This window comes from Scatophagus argus, chromosome 18 (genome assembly GCF_020382885.2).
Source record: "Scatophagus argus isolate fScaArg1 chromosome 18, fScaArg1.pri, whole genome shotgun sequence".
NCBI classification, from domain to species: domain Eukaryota; kingdom Metazoa; phylum Chordata; class Actinopteri; family Scatophagidae; genus Scatophagus; species Scatophagus argus.
Genome location: NC_058510.1, coordinates 8,943,129 through 8,964,708, shown reverse-complemented (window position 1 = coordinate 8,964,708; position 21,580 = coordinate 8,943,129). Strand labels below are relative to the sequence as shown.

At 39.5% G+C, this 21,580-nt stretch overlaps 4 protein-coding genes across 4 annotated transcripts; 2 read left to right on the top strand and 2 right to left on the bottom strand.

Moving 5' to 3' along the window:
• The first annotated feature begins 337 nt into the window (after positions 1–337).
• Positions 338–5,795, top strand: LOC124049962 (delta-type opioid receptor-like). The gene is made up of 3 exons (XM_046372126.1): positions 338–681; positions 2,822–3,174; positions 3,487–5,795. Exons 1-3 carry the CDS (start codon positions 353–355, stop codon positions 4,014–4,016), a joined length of 1,212 nt encoding a protein of 403 aa, XP_046228082.1. The 5' UTR covers positions 338–352; the 3' UTR covers positions 4,017–5,795.
• A 1,336-nt stretch (positions 5,796–7,131) lies between these two features.
• chmp5b (charged multivesicular body protein 5b) lies at positions 7,132–11,020 on the top strand. The gene is made up of 8 exons (XM_046371119.1): positions 7,132–7,342; positions 7,950–8,054; positions 8,908–8,954; positions 9,100–9,193; positions 9,276–9,347; positions 10,179–10,287; positions 10,526–10,641; positions 10,723–11,020. The coding sequence occupies exons 1-8, from the start codon at positions 7,274–7,276 to the stop codon at positions 10,771–10,773; spliced, it is 663 nt and encodes a 220-aa protein (XP_046227075.1). The 5' UTR covers positions 7,132–7,273; the 3' UTR covers positions 10,774–11,020.
• Positions 11,021–11,062: 42 nt separating this feature from the next.
• Positions 11,063–15,317, bottom strand: fastkd3 (FAST kinase domains 3). The gene is made up of 7 exons (XM_046371116.1): positions 15,052–15,317; positions 13,246–14,748; positions 12,895–12,980; positions 11,909–12,083; positions 11,751–11,820; positions 11,507–11,621; positions 11,063–11,328 (listed from the first exon to the last, which is right to left on the bottom strand). The coding sequence occupies exons 2-7, from the start codon at positions 14,717–14,719 to the stop codon at positions 11,230–11,232; spliced, it is 2,019 nt and encodes a 672-aa protein (XP_046227072.1). The 5' UTR covers positions 14,720–14,748; positions 15,052–15,317; the 3' UTR covers positions 11,063–11,229.
• A 1,171-nt stretch (positions 15,318–16,488) lies between these two features.
• myl12.1 (myosin, light chain 12, genome duplicate 1) lies at positions 16,489–19,629 on the bottom strand. Its single transcript, XM_046371120.1, has 4 exons — positions 19,484–19,629; positions 17,706–17,905; positions 17,307–17,468; positions 16,489–17,016 (listed from the first exon to the last, which is right to left on the bottom strand). The coding sequence occupies exons 2-4, from the start codon at positions 17,887–17,889 to the stop codon at positions 16,844–16,846; spliced, it is 519 nt and encodes a 172-aa protein (XP_046227076.1). The 5' UTR covers positions 17,890–17,905; positions 19,484–19,629; the 3' UTR covers positions 16,489–16,843.
• Between the last annotated feature and the right edge of the window lie 1,951 nt (positions 19,630–21,580).

Sequence of the window (21,580 nt, the reverse complement as noted above, 5' to 3'; positions counted from 1 at the left end):
CAATCACAAGCGGGAGAACGCTTCTTTTTCTTCTTTTTTGCACAAAAATATATTTATATTATTATATTTACAGGTTGCATCCGCTAATTCGGGTTGATCGAGGTGAGTAACCTGCGAGCTTTTTTTTTCTGAAAGACTGGAGCTCCTGTATGTTTATTTCCGATTGTTTTGCATGTTCTGCCAGTGGCTCTATAACCGACGTGAAGTTTGTGAGCATGTCATGGCTTTGCAGTAACGTAGCGATGTATTTTCCCCCCCACACTGTTAATCACGATTAAAAGAGCTTTTAACGTGCGTTTTTCCTGGCTCCATGTCATCATTTGCCCATTTAGGCTACATAAATGATTGCCGTATGAGCATTTCTAAAAATTTGCACTATTATTTTGGTCTTATTTTGAAGTATTTCTTCTTATCGATCCAACAAACAGGTGTCAGCATGGAAAGCACTCCGATTGAAATTTTCAAAGAAGATAACAAGTGCCTCTCCACGCTGCTGGAAGATTGTCCTCTGAATTCCTCAGCCTGGGTGTCCGGATACTCTGACAGCCACAATGTGACCCACGACGACAGCTGGGAGCAGGAGGGCATGTCCCCCATCATTCCCATCATCACTGCAGTCTACTCCGTGGTGTTTGTTGTCGGCTTGTTGGGCAACTGTCTCGTCATGTATGTGATCATCAGGTAAGGACATTTGGGGGTAAAATTAAAAATCTGTTTTTGTGTTACCATAAACGTACATGCAGTAACTCTATGAGGTGTCCGTAATGTATGTAATTCACTGTGGGTTTATATAATAGGAATGGAATGGGGATTTACAGTAGCATTGAAAACGCTAGAGGATCTTGGTTTGCGCATGTTGGGAAGCCTAATTACGCCATGTATTTACACAGACAACAGCTGAGGTCCAAGCAGAGGAATGCATTTCTCCACAGTCTCTCTGAATGTTATTACTTGAGGAGAAGGCACTTGGACCAATCACTTGGCTTTCAATGACCTCCAGGCCATCTGGTCTGTGTCATATTTCTCTGTAATGCCTGCATTTTGTTCCTTGATGGTCTCTAGAGGCAGCTCTGTCACAGGAAGAAGGCTTACAGCTCATCCAGGAATGTAATGCCCGGGTCACAAAGAGACAAAACTGCAGTTGCAGTTTGATAAAGACAGGGTTCATATTAACGCCGTCATTTCTGATTCAACATTGAAAGTGTAAAGTCAGTAGAATTGATTTTGAATCCTTCAGTGGTAGAGCAGTGCCTGGAACCTTTAAAGTAGCTCATTTTATGAATCTAATAACACTCAAGACCTCCAAAATATAGCAACAATATTCTATAAATCTCTCCTAGTCTGGCGGGCATGATATTAATCAGAGCTGAAACCAGTGGTGCTTTATCAAGCCTGATAGCCTTCTTGCACCTCGTTGGGCTTATTTATGGCGTGGGAGAGCAACAAATCTCTGATGTAATACGAAATGCAGCAGTGCCATCCACAATGCTCTGGTCAATAGACAACAATTACATTGATTACACTGACTGATTGTGTCACCTGTCAGTAGAAGCCAATTTTATCACTTCAGTTTCAGAAAAAGCTGTAGGTTTTACTTATTAGCTGCCTGGTTGAGGATGATCCAGCTGAAGTAAAAAGGGGTGTTTTGTGCTGATCTAGTGTAAACAAATGTCTGAAATTACACTGACCCAGACACTCACACAACAGACACTGTGCTAAACACATGTAGAACATGTAAGAGACAGGCAGTGCATCCAGATGCCCATGGTTTGTAGCCTGTAGACTGTTAAACTCCTCAAATCAGTGTTTTCATATTAGCAATAGATCAAATTACTATGTTACATGACAGCTTTGACCCACAGATAATTATCACCCGGCTTTGCAGTTCATTTTAGTTTCATTCAGCTCATTGTTTTGGTTTATGTCTTGTTAGCAAGTTAGCAAACTTAGCAGCTAGCTGGTGAACGTAGTCGGGCATTTAACAGCTAATAAGCCAGATATTTCCCTCAGGACTTGCTGAAGAGCAAAACAAAGCTAAAAGGAGAGTATAATGGACTTTCATTCATCAGGTGGACAGAAGCACAGATCAACAACAATAATGAATGCTATACTATGCCTTTTCTGGATAAGCAACTGTTTGCCAATGTTGTTTTAAGGAATAGTTTGATATTTTGGAAAATACACTCATTCTTACTTGACTTTTTGTTGGAGGTATAAATGAGAAGATTGACCCCACTCTCGTATCTGTCCATTCACTATGAAGGCTACCTTGAAACCAAAACATGTAATTTTTACACTTCAGTTTTAACAAGGATGAAACAAACAAGATAAAACATGTTAATTAGTGGGCTTCACAGCTGCTAGGATTTAGTTGCTTTCTTGCAGAGTCAGACTAGCCCCCCCGTTTCCAGTCATTAGGTTAAGCTAATTGGTTGCTTGCTGAAGCTTTGCATTTCACATGGATACATGAGATCAATCTTCTCATTTAGTGGTAAAAAAAAATTACACTTTGAATTGAATTTTAAATTAAACTTTGCAAAAGTCATCATATCCTCATTTAATGCTGTTACAATTTAATGAAGTGAAAACAAGTTGATTATGCATGGCCTGCAATCAGCAGTATATTGTACATATCAATGAAGTTTAAGTCATAAAAATTACATTATGTATTCATGGATGCAGTGTGGACTAATGGACAAGTCATAATGAGCCCAAAAGGTCTTCTAAAGAGTCAGCCAAGCAGTACACTTGGTATTCTATTCTATTCTATTTTATTCTTCTCACTATTACAGAGCAACTGTGTGTTCTGCATGTTAAACAGGTACACAAAGATGAAGACAGCCACCAACATTTACATTTTCAACTTAGCCCTTGCTGATGCCCTCGTCACGACCACAATGCCCTTCCAGAGCACGGACTACCTGCTGAATACTTGGCCCTTTGGTGAGGTGGTGTGCAAGGTCTTCATCTCCATCGACTACTACAACATGTTCACCAGCATCTTCACTCTCACCATGATGAGTGTGGATCGCTACGTAGCCGTGTGCCACCCAGTGAAAGCGCTGGACTTCCGCACTCCGATCAAAGCCAAGATGATCAATGTGTGCATCTGGATCCTATCCTCAGCCGCAGGGATTCCTGCCTTTATTCTGGGTGGCACCCAGACGAAGAGTGGTGAGGAAGTGCTTTCACCTTCTTTTCCAAGTCAAAAAATCTGAGCACAATATGTTCTATCAAGTCCATTAGTGCAGAGTTTTTTATTAGCCACGCATCACACATTTTCCTCCCTGAATACAGATGATGTAAGAAAAAAAGAAAGACTTAAGAGCAAAATATTCCTGTTTGAGTGCAGATTAGCTGTTCCATAACAGCTTTCTAAATTGAAGGCAGAGGGGCACAGAGTGGAATTTTATTTATGATAAAGCACAATTTCACTTCACCTCTTAATTCACATCTTCTTCCTCCCTCTCTCCTTTGCTCCTGCAGACATAACTGAGTGTGCCTTACAGTTCCCAGAGCCATATGTGTACTGGGACACACTGATGAAGATATGTGTGTTTGTCTTTGCCTTCGTTGTGCCTGTGCTCATCATCACCGTGTGCTACTCCCTCATGGTCCTGAGGCTGAAGAGCGTCCGAATGTTGTCAGGCTCGCGGGAGAAGGACCGCAACCTGCGCCGGATCACGCGCCTGGTTGTGGTCGTGGTGGCTGTGTTTGTGGTCTGCTGGACCCCCATTCACATCTTCATACTAGTCAAGGCACTCGTGAGTGTGCCGGAAACCACAGCCATCATGGCTGCTTACTTCTTCTGTGTGGCTCTGGGCTACACAAACAGTAGCCTCAACCCTGTCCTGTATGCCTTTTTGGATGAAAACTTCAAACGCTGCTTCAAAGACTTCTGCCTCACTGCCAAAATGAAGGGGGAGAAGGGGTCAGGGAGCAAAAAGCCCCCAGGCACTGTGCGGGAGGCCGCTGTTCCCCTGGAGAACCCAGATGGGACTAGTAAGCCCACATGACTAGCAGTGGAACTCTCCTCAATTTCCCACATTGGAAAAGAAGACTCACCTGACCTGGGCCTAACCCATGTCACATCAGCAATGTAGACAAGTTTTGTCTCGATTTACAGAAGATGACTTGCTTTATTTTCATGATCACCTTGGGTTTGACCAGTGCCAAAATTAATATGATTTCATTCTAGAGATTAAATGAAAGTTACGCATTATAAATTGCATTCAATTTTTCCCATTAATCCACATAGGAAATAAACCACCAATCTCCTCCACAAAGAAATAACTGAATCCTCTTCCCTTTTGCTGTGACTTTTGCCACTTCATTTTTCATTTTTGTCCTCACGTCACTTACTTTGTTACTTATATGTTGGTAGATGGTATCACAAAGAATCTTTTTCATGAAAAAGACCAAATCTGATTCAATTTTCCAATCATCTCCTGTCCTGTCAGACAGACTGCACATTAATGATGCAGATTAAGGAAATAATGCCAAAATTTCTCAGGAAAATGATTTACTTTTATATGGCAAAATCAGAAGGAGACTAATTATAAAGCTGTAACAGTACTGGCTCCTCTCAAGTTTCATACAGTATACTCTCGTGTTTTTAATGCTAAATTTGTTCCATTTTGCTCCTGCCTTTTCACACATTTAATTTATTCTTGTCATTTTCTCATTTTATGTTCTATTGCCAAATGTGCCTTTAACAGTCCAGGATAAAACAAGTTAGCAGCAATGGAAAATGATTTCAGTTATGAAAAATGAATGGGGTCCAGCATGCACAAACTTGTTGTGTACAGTTAACGTATCAGTTGTAGATGCATGAATCACTGACAGCAGATATGTGCTAAAATCCTTCCCACCTCAGTGAAAAGTTAGAGGTGTGCTGATTGACCACACTGTGAGAGAAATGGCTTATGTCGGACTTTGAAGAAGTCACTGGGAGGTAGGCAAGAAAAGAAAGTTAGTGGCACTGAAACAAGGTTATTACTGAGAAAAGTTAAAAGGAAAATCCTGGACTTGAATGTGCATTTAATATTTGACAGAGGGCTCTCTATTAGCTTTGATGCTGGAGTTGTGTCCAGTCTGATAAGTTGTTCAATTTACAGTGTATAATCCCATCACATGTGCTGTTTTTGGCTTTTACGCTGATACAGATAGTCCCATTGAAATGCTCATGCTATTTACTGTAGAGAAATATTTCATCAGCGCAGTCTGAAAACAAGAATAGCTGTTTAAACAAGTTGTGCACATTGTTAGGTACAGTTTATTCTGTATAGTATGAAGAATATGTAGAAAATTTTGTATAAATAACAAAAAGAAACTTTTGCACAGACATCGTTGGAATACACTGCATTTGTAGCATGTCAGTGATCATTGCTTGTAATAGTATAATGCAACATCGAAAAGCCTGTACGCTTGATGGACTGTGCTGTTATTTTGAATGTACTGCAAATAGATGCTGTGTTATATAGACATATCCATGGTATGAACTCATCTATGTCTGTATTATATGAGAATTTCATCTAATATTTAAACAATTCAGTAATAAAATATCTAAGCACATCATGTAAACTTGTCTAAAATATTTAGTATAGAAGTTATGTTGCTTGACATGAAATATGAGCGCTTATTCTAAGAAATTAGGCTCCTACCCATCATTATTTTCAGTCTCTGCATATTTAAAGATGCTGCTGCTGTATATTGGCTTTTTCTGCTGTTCATCAAACAGGAGATGTATTGATCGTCCTGTATGTGCTTAATAATAAATCAAGTTCACGTTGATTCTGTTCTGTCACGCTCATCTTGTTGTCAGTTTTGATTCGTAAAGTGTAGCGTGTGACAGTCTCCTTAAATGTCACTTGCAATATCTTTGCTATCTCTTTGCTGTGTATAATCACTTTTAAATATCTGATTTCAAAGCCCTCACAGTGGCTTCTTTGTCAAGAAAAGATTAGTTTTAGCTTTTATGTAATTATTCTCACAGAGATGGGTTGAATTGGGAGGTTTGGAGTCTTTTACATTTGTAGATTTTGGGTTTTTCTGTATATCAGCAGCTCCCTCCAGTGGAAGCAAATGGAATCACAAAAACATGTGTGGTCTGATTTGAAAAGATAAATCTTACAATGATTGATAGTTACATGTAGATAAGTTGACTACTGGCTTAAAATTCATTATCTATTGGAGATTTTTTTTTTCAGTAAATAAATCAGTGAATAAAAGATGGACCCAGTTTCACTAATGCAAAAAATTGCTTCCTTTTTTTCCCACATCAAATAAAATTAAGTCTCTAAATATGGATTATGTCACAGAGGCCCTCTGTAAGTCAGGACGACAAGAACAGATAATAAAGCAGGAGATGATGTAAGGGTCTTATCGCGTCAGAATTTTATCCACATGCTCCCCCCAAGAAGTACACACCAACTGATAGTGAACTGGAGGGTTTGGGGGGCTCCTGAAGCTTTGTTCGTCTGGAGGACTGGGTCAGTTTATACTTTGCCCACTTGGCTTAATCCAGTCTTAAATGAAGCTAAGCAATATTAAGACTTGGAATTGGCTGACTTCTGGTGGATGATTATTGTCATTTGCATGGACTGTAAAAGACTGCTGTATGAATTGAAAAAAAAAAATCAATACTTCAATACATATAATAAAAAGACAACCTAACCTTCACTTTTTCTTTTCTCTTCCTTATCTGAGAAGTCACAGAATCTGTTTCACTCTGTTGCAGTTTATTATTTTCCCTTTGACTTTTAGTGTAATTCCTTTATAAAGCACCGTGTAAACTGAAGAGCTTGAGCCAAATTAGAAGCATGTTGTCATGGCTGTTGTGAGTTTGGCAAACTTGCGGCTTTTTCCTGAGGTGTAGAGTTTTGTTGTTTCTTATCATAAATACTAAATGTACCGATTTCCCATCGCAGAAATGTTCAAAAATGTTCCCTGTCAGTGTATTGGGCTGCTGGAGCTACTCACTATTCGTGTCATGTTAGAATGTTTAAAGTCGATTAGCTAAATAGATCGATTAAAAAAATCTTTTCCAAATTAAAAACATGAACAGGTAGGTTATTTAAGAAAAGAAAAGCATAATACATTAATGAGAAAATCACGAGAATGTAGCACTTCAGAGGGTGCGGCTGCATGACTAATGATCACGTGACTCATGTGATGTCATCCTCTACGCTCTTCCGGGTGTTTTCCTGTGGCTCGACTGTGACAGAGAACTAACGCAGTGTGCTTGTTGTGTTAAAACTCTAGTTTTGCCGAAATGAACCGTATATTCGGCAGTGGGAAACCCAAAGCTCCCCCTCCAAACTTGACGGACTGCATAGGAAATGTAAGTACAATTCTGAAAATAAACTTTTTGAACGCTGTCTTGAACAAAGTAAACAAAGATGGACTCTTCTCGACTCGCGTAGCTAACTGCTAGCTAACTTTTATGAGCAGAAAACATTTGCTAGGGTTGGCCGTAACTTTTATATTGTTCTGTTTAACTAGCCGAATTGATAACAGATTAATCATATGTGACATTGATAGCAATACTGATGGCTTATAGGCTTAACGCACGGGGTGTTTTTACCTAACACAATGTATTGATATTGTCAGTCGACAAGCAAAACTTTTAAAACAAAGTCACCTGTTCGACTCGTCAGATAATGAATCAGCATTATGTAATATTGAGCAGGAATTCGAGCCATTTAACTGGCACACAACAGAAACCATCGCAGGATAATGGCTGACATCAACCAGTTAAACGGGTTATTTCTCTGGGCAGCGCTATTAGTAGCTAACTGGAGTGAAGCAAGAAAATGGTACTCAGCCTCAGTTAAGCTAACGAATATGTGTAACCTTTAGAGCCTTTAATGCCTATAAACCTTATCTGCCTGTTATTCATCAATAGCCACACCAAATTCGATGTCCTGTTCTCTCTTTTATACCTTAAGGTTGATTCTCGGGCTGAGTCCATTGACAAGAAGATTGCCAGACTAGATGCTGAACTTGTAAAATACAAGGATCAGATGAAAAAGATGAGAGATGGACCCTCAAAGGTGAGACTTATTGTCCAGTGCTACTGTGGAACAATCAGAGAAATGGCTTATTTCCTTATAGTCCTTTATGGTGCCACCAGCCAGGATCAAAATCTGTTCAGTTTATTTAAGTGTAAAGTATAGAGCTTTCGCAAATTTTATTCCTAAGGTTTATCTTTCCAATATAACACACACATGCTGAGAAAGTCAGAGCAAGAAAAGTCAGTGCGTGTGAGTAAACAGTTGGTTATTAAAAAGAAAAACGTGAGAAGCACATTTGTGAGTTTGCGTCTCACATTTTCATGCTAGAAAACACTGTCAAATTTGAAGATGTTTTACAAATTTTATTTCACAGAAGAAGTCAGACTTGTTAAATGTAACTGATGGGAGCTTTGCCTTAACAGAACTGGCAAAAATGTTGGTTTACATCAGGTGGTTAGCACTGTCGCCTCATAGCAAGAGGGTTCCAGGTTCGAATCCCGCTCTGCGCCCTTCTATGTGGAGTTTTCATGTTCCTCCTGTGCCTGCGTGGGTTTTCTCCGGGTACTCTGGCTTCCTCCCACAATTCTGAAAACATGCGTGAGGTTAGGTTAATTGGCTACTCTAAATTGCCCCTTTGAATGTGAGAGTGTGTGGTTGTCTGTCTTAGTGTGTTGGCCCTGCGATTGACCGTACCCCACCTCTCATCCGTAGTCAGCTGGGTTGGATGGATGATCAAACAAAACAATGAATATTTCAGTGTGTACCAATAATAATAATACAAAAAAGTTGTTTAATGTCCTGCTTTGCTCATCCTATTCTTGTGTACAGTTTACATTGATCAGTTGGTGTCTGTTTGTTGAGTTTTCTCAATTATTATGTTTTCATTGACTAGAATATGGTCAAGCAAAAGGCAATGAGAGTTCTGAAGCAGAAGAGAATGTAAGTCATTTTATTTCCAGAGTGTTTAGCGTATATTATAAAACATGTCAAATTAACTTTATTAGTTTCCAAAGTTATCCTCATCAGTCACAGTTATTCTCTTTGTCTATGAAAGTCTAAATGTATTTCATCATATATCTTCCAGGTATGAGGGCCAGAGAGATAATCTCATGCAGCAGTCGTTCAATATGGAACAAACAAACTACACAATCCAGACCCTTAAAGACACTAAAACCACAGTAAGAGAGTAATTAAACTCTCAGATGTGATAATAACAGTAGAGCGTGTAGCTTTCTGCTAATGTTTGCTTTTGCTTTTTAGGTTGATGCCATGAAAATCGGCCTCAAGGACATGAAGAAGGCATACAAGAACGTGAAAATTGACAAGATTGACGTATGTGGTTCTTGACTGCAAATTTACTTCAGTAGGACAGACACTGTAGCCATCTAATGGCTATAACTAAAATGGTGTCATAGTAATCAATTGTGTATATACTTAAAGATTATACACCCCCTTTCTGCTCCTCATGTTCAGGGTTATGGCTTGTCTGGACAAAAAATAAGATAATATTTCCTTTATTGTCCCACAATGGGGAAATTCACATTGTTACAGCAGCAAAGTGGATAGTGAAAACAGAGGTAGGCATCAATTAAAAAACAATTTACATAAGTGTAGGAAAAAAAGAAGAGAAGAGTTAGCAATATATGTATAGTATGGAAATAATAGTAATATAATATAAACACTATGTACAGGAAAAGACAACAAAAAACACACAACAACAGATAACAACACAATAGCAGCAGTTGCACATGAGCTAATAAATTGCACAGTGGAATAGATTATTGCACATTAATTATTACACATTATTACTATTATTATTATTGCAGAGATGTCTTTCACAGTATTTGTAAAATGTATCCTGCAGTGTACAAAGCTTACAACCAGAACATTTTTAAACATTTGTTCCTGTATTATATAATGTTTTAATTTTAAACTTGGTACAGTGACCTTCATTAACCCCCTCTGTTGCTCTTCATGAGGTTTTTGGGGAAATTATTCCTTTCTTGAGTTAAAGGTGTCAAGACAGAGCTTGCCATACTCTATACAGATTATAAAGACCTTCAAAAATTGACTTGACTTGTATATGGAACTAAGTCTTTGACCGTGTTACAGGGAAGATGGATGAAATGCAAACATATGAACTCTTTCGTTTTCTTTATTCAGGATCTTCAAGATCAGCTGGAGGACATGATGGAGGATGCCAATGAGATCCAGGAAGCACTGAGCAGAAGCTATGGTACCCCTGAAATTGATGACGACGACTTGGAAGCAGGTCAGTAAAATACCTCTGTGCCAGGATTTTACAGTCTATGGAGAATTTCACTTTGATGCCACAGACCATCATTTTCCAGTACTGATAATATGCTGTCACACATGGGCAAATTCTGGTGAATAGCGCCCACCTGAGGCGAATATTTGCATGTGTGTGAAAAACAAATGTTTTTGCTGAGACCTGAATACCATAAGGTGATAGTGCTACAGTTGGCTGTCATTTGATGATGTGTCCACAGAGCTGGATGCTTTGGGAGATGAGCTCCTAATGGATGAGGACAGCTCCTACCTTGATGAAGCTTCATCAGCTCCCTCCATCCCAGAGGGCATGCCTGGAGACAAGTCAACCAACAGGGTACTTCTCAGTTTAATGTGAGTTTTCTCATTAGTGCCGTTAGGGCTTTCTTTAATGCCTGTTCTTATTTCTGTGTTACAGGATGGTGTTCTGGTGGATGAGTTTGGCCTTCCTCAGATTCCTGCTACATAGAGGAGCAATCAGAGCATACACTGGTTATACATGTATCATAGCCTTTTTACTATTAATCCAAGTGACACTCCCATCCTGACGGAGACTAAAACCAGACATCCTTAATCAAAGACTCTGATTATTATTCTATGGGTGAGCTATATCATATATATGATGTGATTTATGGAATTGGGACTCTCTTAACTTTGTACAGTTTCTATGGCATTGAGTTGCCAAGAACAAAATAAATTATATTTTTCAAACAATACTTAACTTTGTGTGATATGATGAAGTAATTCAAAAGTCAGTATTTATGTAAAAGTTACTTTATTGTCAAGCTTAACAGGCACAAGTTCATAATCAATAATTTAATCACATTCAGTTTGTAATGAAAAAATAAATACAGATTTTCTTTAAGTTAGAAAATACTCTGATAAGCCCCTGATAAGCCATCCACAGCAATGCTCCTTTCTCCCATCACCATTTCAGCCTATAGGTGTGAGGGAAGATTTTGTGGTGCAGATAGTCCACCACACTGGTCTTCTTTTCCAGTTTTTCAAATTCATAGTAAGGAATCTGAAAGAAAAGAAAAATCAGTCTCCAGAGATATCATAACAAAACATTGGACAACTTGAAGTGAGTAAAACACATTAGTCCTTCTATTTTGTGTACCATTTAGCCAATAGAACACACAGATCTAACATTTGGGCAGATGAAAACATCCAGAGAACAAACGTGAAGGTGTGGGACTAACCTGAACAACTTCATATCCCAGAAGCCTCAGATGTCGCTGCTTGATGGCCTCCTTCCCAAGCAGCTGCCTCTTGTTTGTAGTGAACCTCTTTTGTCCATCAATACAAAGAGCTATCCTGTAACATGCCAAACAAGAGCATTTGTTAGTAAGTCACACTGCTTGGCCATCCAGCTCATAAAATTTGCATTTAGTAAAATCAAAATCTGGAATTTGACAACCTTGAAAAATACATAAAACCATTCACCTTTTGCTTACATCATCAGTTTGCATGGCAGGCAGCACATATCCCTCTTCATCAAGTTTTATCTCCACATCTACGGGAGCAAAAACAAATGTCATGCCCTTGAGAGGTTGACTACAGAAAACATTTAAGAGGCAAACAGCTGCTAATGTGTGTGTTACCGAGTGTGTAGCAGTAAGGTGTCAGAACTTTAGAAGCGAAGTATGAACGAGCCCCGAGCAAATCCACCAGTCCACTTTTCACAGAGTTGTACAGATGTGTGTCCATTGGTGTCTCCAGAGAGCGGCCGGGCATGAGGAAGGACTTGACCTGGTACTTGGGAAGGAGTCTGGGACCCTGAGAAGGCAACACAATGTGTTCGTACTGTGTACTGAAGAAGAAGACATGTCCAAAGTACCACCTAGTTTATATAGAAAATTGGATACATTTTGACTGCTATTGTCCTTTTTATGGGAAACCATGACATACATAGTTTGTCAACATGAATTATGCACCAATACCATGTTAGTATTTCACATATGAAATTTTGACTTACATGAAAAAAGCCTTTAGAGGGATAAACATTTTTATAAGCAGTTTTATTATTCTGCTATTCGATGCTCAAATTACTTGAATTTTTGTGCATAAACATGATGTCACCTGTAATATGTAAATGTATATAATCTTAAGTTTAATGTCTTTATTTTTGGCTTTGTATATTTTTGACCTTTTATATACAGGGATGTCTAGTGAGCCAAATGTTTTCCTGACACACAAATACAAATTACACAACTTAACACCACTGCAATGCAGCTGTTAGTAGGGCATCTTGCATTGCCAGGCCCTCATTTGTAGTTGGAGGTCTGGTAGTCTGATTTCTAATGCACAGCTACAGTGGACTCAAGATGTAAAAAAACATTTTTGTCTCAGCCTTGAAAATAAAAGCGCAGGGGCATCAGCTCAAACCCAATAGGTTCTTTTAGTGTTGCTTTACAGTCACTGTAGGAGACGCAGATAGAGCCTGCACAGGTTATATCACAGTAAACTGGAATGCATCACTCTGTTAAGTATGAAGGTGTGTATTCAGGTTTCTGACTATGCATTACTCTTTCGTCATCCTGTTTGGCTGGCCTCACCTTTTACATATTCATAGTTTTATGTATTTTACCTCATAGAAAGGACACTCCAGCTTCAAAGTCATGTAAAGCTGAGTCAGCTGTGCCAGAATGAACCGATCCATCCCCGTGTCCTGCTCTGGAACGCAGTAAATGTTATGTTATTTAAGTGTATCCATATAGCCCAATATCATAAACCACAAATTTACCTCAAGAGGAAAAACTCCCCTAAAAACAACTTTAACAGGATAATACAGATCATACACAGAGAACAGATCAACATAGTAAAATTATAGCATGCACCATCAGGATGACAGACAATACCTGCAATAATGTCAGCAACTGTAAATTATTTTTCAACCATCCCTTAATTAGAAGGCTGTACATACTAAGGGATGTTTTACCTTGCAGTTGCTGGAGGAAGTAACTGCTGAAGACTTTGGAGACAAAGTTAACAGGAAATCTCTCCACCAGGGTACAGGAGTGGAGCAGGTTGAGCAGCGTTCGAGGTTGGAAGTGGGAAAAGCGCGAATGCAGGATGGTCTCAACTTTCCTAAAAACTTCACTGGCATTGGGGGGAATGTAGCCAAGCTTTCCCAGGGCCATGATCTGTCTGGCTACCTGGCTGGTACTGTAGTCATCTGCTCGGTACACAAAGCTCTCTGCAACAGCGTCACATACAATGGGGGACAGGATGTTCCTCCGGCCAAAGAAATGAATCACCTTGGTAACTGTCTCTGGGTGGGAAGTGAATGTCATTGTGGGTACATACTTCTCCATCGCCTCCACAAAGTAATGATCGCTGTGACCAAAGTGCATAAGGGCCCCAAGCACAACGGTGAGCTCCTCATCAGTAAATTGAGGTACATACCGTACAGCCTGCTTGCACAGATTGATCACAAGAGGCATGGCCTGTGTCTGATTCAGGGTCATGAGAGCACCGAGCAGTCCACTGACAGCAGCTGGATTCATGCGGGATGTGACTGTCACAGCGTGGGAGTGCATGGCATTCAGCAGGTCCTGGTATTTTCCATCTTGAGCCATACCACTTTGCAGAAATCTATAAACACCAACGAGATCTGCCATGCTCCACTGGGCAGGCTTCTGCTTCTGGATTTGCTCCATCACCTGCTTCAGCATCACACAGCCAGGACCCTCCATAGCCAGCATTGCATGGCCCAGGGTGCACAGGTACCCTACACTAATCTGCCCTCTATCTAACCTCTCCTGGCTCTCAGACACGAGCCGCACCATCAGCGTGCTCCAAGGATCCAAGAAGAGGCGTGAGCAAGCCAGCAGAGCTGATACCAGTCCACCATCCGTCAGCCGCCAAGAGTCCTGCTCCAACTGGAAGCACAGGGATACCACGGTGTCATTCTCCAGCACTGTAGGATCTTTAAGAGCGTTTCCCACCTGCTCCAGGTCGGCCACGCGATGAAGTGCTGCTGCAGCCATGGTGTCAGACATGATCCCTACTGAGCGTAGCAGTGCAAAGACCTGCCGGGAAGAGGAGCAGTTCCTTAGACGCTGCTGGAAAGCCTCCTCCTCTGCACTTGTGGGTCGGTGCAGCTGGGTCAGACGGAACCGAGGCCCCGAATCTCTGTGGAGTCCCACAGAGCTACTGGCAACGAAGAACGGCTCCCTGATGATGGTGGTGGTCAGGCTCCTTCTCCCGCAGTTCTGCTGGAGCTTCCTGCAGCCCTGTCTCCGAATGCAGCCGCCGCCGCCGGCTGGGGAACACAGGCAGGCTACACATAAGGACTCGCCTACACATCTGATACTCTGGAGTCTGGTGGGACACACCGGTCCAACAAGGGGGAAACGTTTAATTCCGAACTGGCCAAGCAGCGGAAATCTTTGCATCAGTTTGACAGCCATGACCCTGGGGTAGGACTCCCCAGATCCAGCTGAAACAATAAAAAAGAAAAAACTTCAACAATAAGAAAACGCCACTCAATAAAACTAAACCACAGAACAAAACCATATAGCTAGCAATGAGAGTACTTAAATACCCTCCTCGTTTACCCTTTACCGGCTACATAACAAACCTTGAGGTTGCTGTTAGCTAACGTTAGCTACTTAGCTGCTAGCTTCGTGGCTAGCCTAGAAGAGTCGCTGCTCTTGTTAGCTTGTTTTAAGGCTCACATTTCTCATATCCCAGAGTGTTAATTATGCAACAAAAGATGAAATGAAGCTGGCAAAATTCACACCTGGATTTTCCCACAACAGCGCGGGCTCACAAGGCCGGCGACCATGGATGTGTATAAAAAAGCGAATGACGATATTTTTCTAACGTGGTTCCGTAAGGATCGTGAGGCGTTCAAGTATCTCGTAAATCTGTATTTCAGTAGTCGAAATTTGATGAATCCAGTGTTTCTTGTGCTTTTGGCCGGAATTAACATTTAAAGAATATGTAAAAGAAACGCAAAAGAAAAATCAAACAACGTAATACTTCCACTGGGCCAGAGAAGAGTGCTATCTTGAAGTACAGAGAGGGAGGTGTGGCTTCGATTTGACTTGCGTTTACCGTTAGCATTATCCTCGCACCTCAAGCTTTGTATCTCGATAAAATTGAGACAGCAGAAATTTTAATAGGCCAACAGCGTCACATCATCACAACCTCTTTTACCTTTCAGGAACTTTAAGGTCTGTTTTTTACGAAAGCATTTTAAGGCAGCACCATACAGTTTGAATCCCCCATTCAAACACTGGAGGGCGCAATAACCCATAAATGTAACTCCAAACGAGCTGATGGCCTAACGTTTGTTTACAGTTGTTCACCTTTAATTATTGGTACATCTAATTGGTTCATTCATTTCAGTATGTTCTTATAATCTTAAACCTTTGATTGCCAAGCTTTTCCTAACCCCCAATTTAATAAGATATTAAAGAAACAGACTACCCTTGATTTTAGACGGCAATTTGACTGTGCTTAACTTTAAAAAGAAAGCACAAAAAGCATGTACATGAGATAAGAATTTGTAATTTTTACATTATGGAATCATTTAAATCAGTGCATAGCTTTGTAAAACTCCAGCCTAAGTAGGTTTAATCAGCAACATGACTGAAAACAACAGTGTGAGGCGCTATTCATCTGTAAAATCAAAGTATAGTTATTTTGATACAAAAAATGTAATTAATTAAAAACTATAGTACTTCCCTCTGAGATGTAGTTTAGTGTAAACTAAAATCAAAGAGGATACTAAAGTGGCAATTGCAAGAACCTCAATTGTCCCTTATACAGCACTTATATCTTGTATCTTCTAAGGTATTTGATAATGTGACCTTTGAGCTTTTGTACTACCACTAAATCAATTGTAACCTGAAGCAGCTAAAAGATGGGATTAAGTTCACCACGCTTTTCTGTTATACAGTATACAGGCGATCATGGCATTTGTGCAGTTTCCTTTGTTCGTGTTCATATCAACTATGTGCAATTGCCCTTCGACAGAAAGAATTCAGCTAGCGCTAGTCTGCACACGTTAAATGAATTTGGTGAGGAGGCAGAGCAGACTTGTCATGACTCGACAAGCACCAGAGGAGAGAGAAATGGCATGCAAGTGTTTAAGTTATGCTACAGAAAAAAAATAAAGACAGAATAATTCAATATTTTTTTCAGTTGTCATTTATAGAAGGGAACAGCAAAGTACAACTTGATAGAGGGCTTTATTTAAAAAGTTTATATTATAAAATGTAAAAATTCAGCTAAATCCGATCAGATGGATTGCAAAGACTTATCCCTTCGAGTTTTCCAGGTGCTGCCACGTCACATCTTTACTTGACAGAAAAAAAGAAACATTTCAGAACCCATTAGAGATTTTTCTTCTCATTGAAGATGTTTACATTTGGCAAGACTGGAAGTTCACAACAAACAAGAGTGGATAGTTATTGCTTTGGTTTGTTTAAAATTGGATTTATACTGGAGAGCTGGGACATGCAGCACGGTGATCTAGCTGACGGAGGTGGCCAAGAGGGTGGAAAAGATTATGCTGGCACGGCTCTTTAATCGTCCTTATCCTTGGCACCATGCTTTAGGATGCGTGTGAACTCCACATAGTTGAAGTTGCTTTTCTTGTCAATGGGGGCCTCCCTGAAGAGCTCGTCCACCTCCTCATCTGTAAACCGGTCACCCATCGTTGTGAGCAGCTCTCTGAGGTAATCTTCCTGGATGAAGCCTGAAGGGAAAAAACAGTCATCAGCAGATGAGATTAAGACAGACTGAATCATCTCCTGAAGAATTTCCTCTGACTTGCAGTATTAGCAATAAGAAGAAAAAGTGAAATAAAATCAATGCAATAAAATTCTTATTACTTGTCACTTTCCTTTTTCAAACTGAGTTCATCTGTGTATTGGCTAAAGCTCAACAACTGACAGGAAAATGACTGGGCATTTTATTACGGCAAAGTAAGATTTTTTTTTTTTTGTATGTATCAAAAGAAAAGAAATGACAGTAGTCAGTATTTACCTGTCCCCTCCTCATCGAAGCAAGCAAATGCATTCCTGATCACATCCTCGGGGTCTGTGCCATTGAGTTTCTCCCCAAACATGGTGAGAAACATGGTGAAGTTGATGGGTCCAGGAGCTTCATTCATCATGGCCTCCAGGTACTCATCAGTTGGATTTTTCCCTATATACAATATAAGAAATGTAAAGTGAATTTAAAATAAGCCCGGAGGGTTTCATACACAGAAGTGGTTTTAAGTACAACTGACATCGACAACTGAAAGTTAAACATGTTTGCTTGTAGAACAAGTTGACAGATAGCAAACAGCATAGGTGCACACCCAAATAAGTAAAGTGCAGACTGCTTACAGCTTCTTGCTGACTTGTTGGTTCAGTTTATACTTAAGTCTCTCCTACTCACCCAGTGAGGCAAGCATGTCGTGAAGGTCCTCTTTGTCCACAAACCCATCACGGTTCTGGTCAATCATGTTGAAGGCCTCTTTAAACTCCTGAATCTGAGACTGGTCAAACATGGCAAACACATTGGAGGTGGCGCGCTGGGGGCGCTTCTTTGTGGTCTTTCCCTTAGCCCTTTTGCTCGACATCTTGACTGTTTTATACCTGTGGAAACAAATAAATGCATGCATGTTGTTAAATTATACAACCTATAGCCGGCTATTACAACATCCAGAAACGTCTTAAAGGAAGGCAAACATTTTAAAAAGGCAGCATAAATAACATTTCCATGTTTTACAACAGTTTAGAAGGCCAGAGTGTCTGAAAATGCGCATCCTTCCCAATGGCAGAAATAAGCGCAATGCTTTTATAATTAATATTAAAACAGACCTCCCTTAATGAAAATGACAGAAAACGACAACACTACAGCCAACATTGAAGAGAAAGACAAAGCAGAAGCTTGATAAGACAAACAAAGGATGACAGGCCTCTGACCCTCACACAATGGAAGACAATCTCAAAGTTAAAATGGATCATACCATTACTCAAAATGTAATTTTGTCATTCATGCCAAGAACTCAGCGGCAGGTTATTATAATTCCCCAGGCTGGTGTCCCTCACTGAGCTATAAATGGAAATGTTCCTCATCTTTCTAGGCTGATCAGCTCACGGGTTGGACCCAGGGCAGGAAAATTACTGATGCGAGGACAGATGCCCTTATCAGGCAATGTCTTGAATGTAGACTTAAACAGCTCTACATCCACATTTGTATGCTGACAGATACTCACGTTCCTGCTACTGGGTGTTGATGGAAAATGGACTAGACCAGCTTGGTGTGCAAGTACTGTCAGGATGGAGACAGTACTGTATTCACACATAGTCAATACTGTTACTAGGTTAGATAATAAAATGATGCAAACATTAATTTTCTATGTTAGGCTCCAGCTAATTCAAATTAGAAATTCAACTGTTTAACTATTTTAATATTTACTCATTTAATACATAAACTCACTATTACAAGTTCCAAAGACAATTAACAATAAATCACAAATAAACAGCAAACAAAAGTTCAGACAGAACACACTAACAACAACAAGGGAACAAAAGATTAAACTAAAATGTTATTGTTTCGAGTTTTGCATGAAAACAGTTTATCAGGTTTATAATCACAATTACAATATTGACAAGAAGGATCCCAATAAAATAGCAAACGTTATCGTTACATTTGGATTTGAACATGCTGCGCACAGTACAAATGAATCTTCTAATAAAACCAACACAGCCTTCTGTTAATTTGTTAAAAGAGCGGATCTCGACACAACTCATCGCGCACTATTAAGTACGTACAGTGTTAATGGTTTGCGGCCTAGCTTGTGTCATTAAATAATTCGTGTGCGTACAACCATGAACGTTAGCCCACTATGAACACCGAGAAGCCACGTAAGTTACTTAGACTCACGAGTAGATTGTCATTTTCTAAAGCTAACAGTCAACTTTACAAATCTAAGATAACCGCTTATTAGCAAACGATTAATGACGTTAGCTATTGAGTCATTAGCCGCGCAGCTAACAGTTAGCCGTGTTTTCAAAGCAATCAAACGAACGCTGAAAATGACATTATATCCTGCCAATGAGACATACGCCTTTTATACTGCTAACAGTTGTGTGGTATCCAAATAACAAAGCACTTACAATGCTTGTAGTTGTGGTAGACAGAACGGTAAAGTTATACTACAATCTTACCTGACAACAACTCGATACTTGTCAGCTAGCCCGGTGCTGCTCTTTTTCTCAACCACCGCCCTTCACTTCCTGATAATAGTGTTGGGTTCCGTAGAGAACATTCAGAACAAACCAACTGAGGAAAATAGGTGGAACCGTCACGTAGAAGAACTTTATTTTACACGCGTAAAAAATAATTCATGGTTGATTCCTCCTGAAGATCATAAAAGAGTTGTAATTTTACTAAAGATGCAAAAACAGATCCTACTATTTCATTTCCAAGCGGTAATGAAACATATAATGTTCCTTAACACCCCCGGTGGAGTAAATGTAACTTCCACAAACACTCCCTTGCATGCGACATTCCTGGATATGCCCTTTTAAGGAGAGAAAGAATACAATGTCCTTTGCATTGTGTCTAAGGCAAAATAAAGCTTAAATGAACCCCGTGGGGGGATTGATTTTTTGATTTGAAATTGTTTTTTTTAGTATCATATTAAATATTTTTTTCTATGTGTTTGTTATAATTATGCACATCACATGAAAATAATAATGGCAGACTGAGTCGAGAATGTTTGTCAGGGCGAATAGTTTAATTGCTTTTACTTTATTGGGATCATCCTGATGACTCAAGTTCCTTTAAATAAAACACAACTGAATAATATTTATACTATTTTGTAGTAGGTGGCAGTTGTCTTAGCCTCTTGATTGTACTGTTTATATTGTTGTCAAAATGTTGATGTTGTGTTGAAACTTCATCCTGGTGAAATCAAGTGAAAGAAGGCAAATAAAAGGACGTTCTTATACTTAAACCAAAACAAAAAAAAGGGAAAAATGTCAATAGGGTGGATAATTATAGAAAATGACTGTCCATCGTGGGTCAGACAACAGTTGGTACCCTGCTCATTGCTGTAGAGGGAGGCTTATGGCTGAAGGGCTTGTGGAACTATTGACTCACAGGTTAAAACAAGTCACATCTGTCCCTTTTGTCCAGTTGTCATACCACTTTCAAAGATGATAACAAAATGGTCATTCACAGTTACGTCATGTAATATATGTAAGCAAACCAGACACCAGTCTAGAGCTCTACACCCCTAAAAACATATCTAGAGTTAGTGAGTGTTGTAAAAGGAGCTGAGTGTTTGAAGACACTGATCTGTGATTGGCTAAACCCAGGATTTTAAACTTTGAAAGAACAACAGCTTGCATATTGTGTATGTAAAAATATATATGCTATCAATAAAACTGATTCTTCTTCTAAAAATATATGTCAACATTAGGCATTGTCTGCGTCCAGTTAGTTTTACTTTTCAGGTTGATATTTGTCCTTCCATGTAAATTTATGTAGTATAGTAATGCCATAGATATATAACATATAGAACATATATATTTATGATTAAATTATGGAAGGTCCTGTTGTATCAAACTGATACTTTGTTTTAGCATATATTGTAGTGTTACCTTTACCCACTAGAGTGCGCTAGCTCCATAAAGACCCTTTATTTTGGCCTTGTTGATATTGGACTGTTCACTGAGGTCATTAGTAGTTAGTCACAGCTTGCAACATGATCTTCTGTGTGAGTTCATTTAATTTGTTCATATTAGACCCGTTTACTTAAGCATTCAAATAACCTCAACATGTGGGAGGTATACAAAGCACAACATAAAAATAGTCCCATAGATCCCATGAGCCACCCATAGAGTTGGAATTTCCTGGACAGCTGAACACAGTGATATGCTGGTAAACATAATTACAATTCATTACAGCCATCTTCACTTCACAAACTAAATATCAGAAATGCCATTCAATATAATACGACTCCACCACAATCAGTGGCCTCAAGAGTTGAATCAAGATCTCTCTGATAGTGTCAACAAAACTGTTGAATTTCCCTCGGGATCAATAAAGAATCTATCTATCTATCTATCTATCTATCTATCTATAACACACTGGATTGTACAGATGTCCTCAGTGTAATACAACATTAACTGAGTATACATTTCGGTATGGCAGTTAAAAGACGATAAAATTCATTGCTGACAGATAAATCATGTCATTTTAGCATTTTATGTTAGCTGATTTGAATATCATACAGTGCAAATGGATGACATCATTAG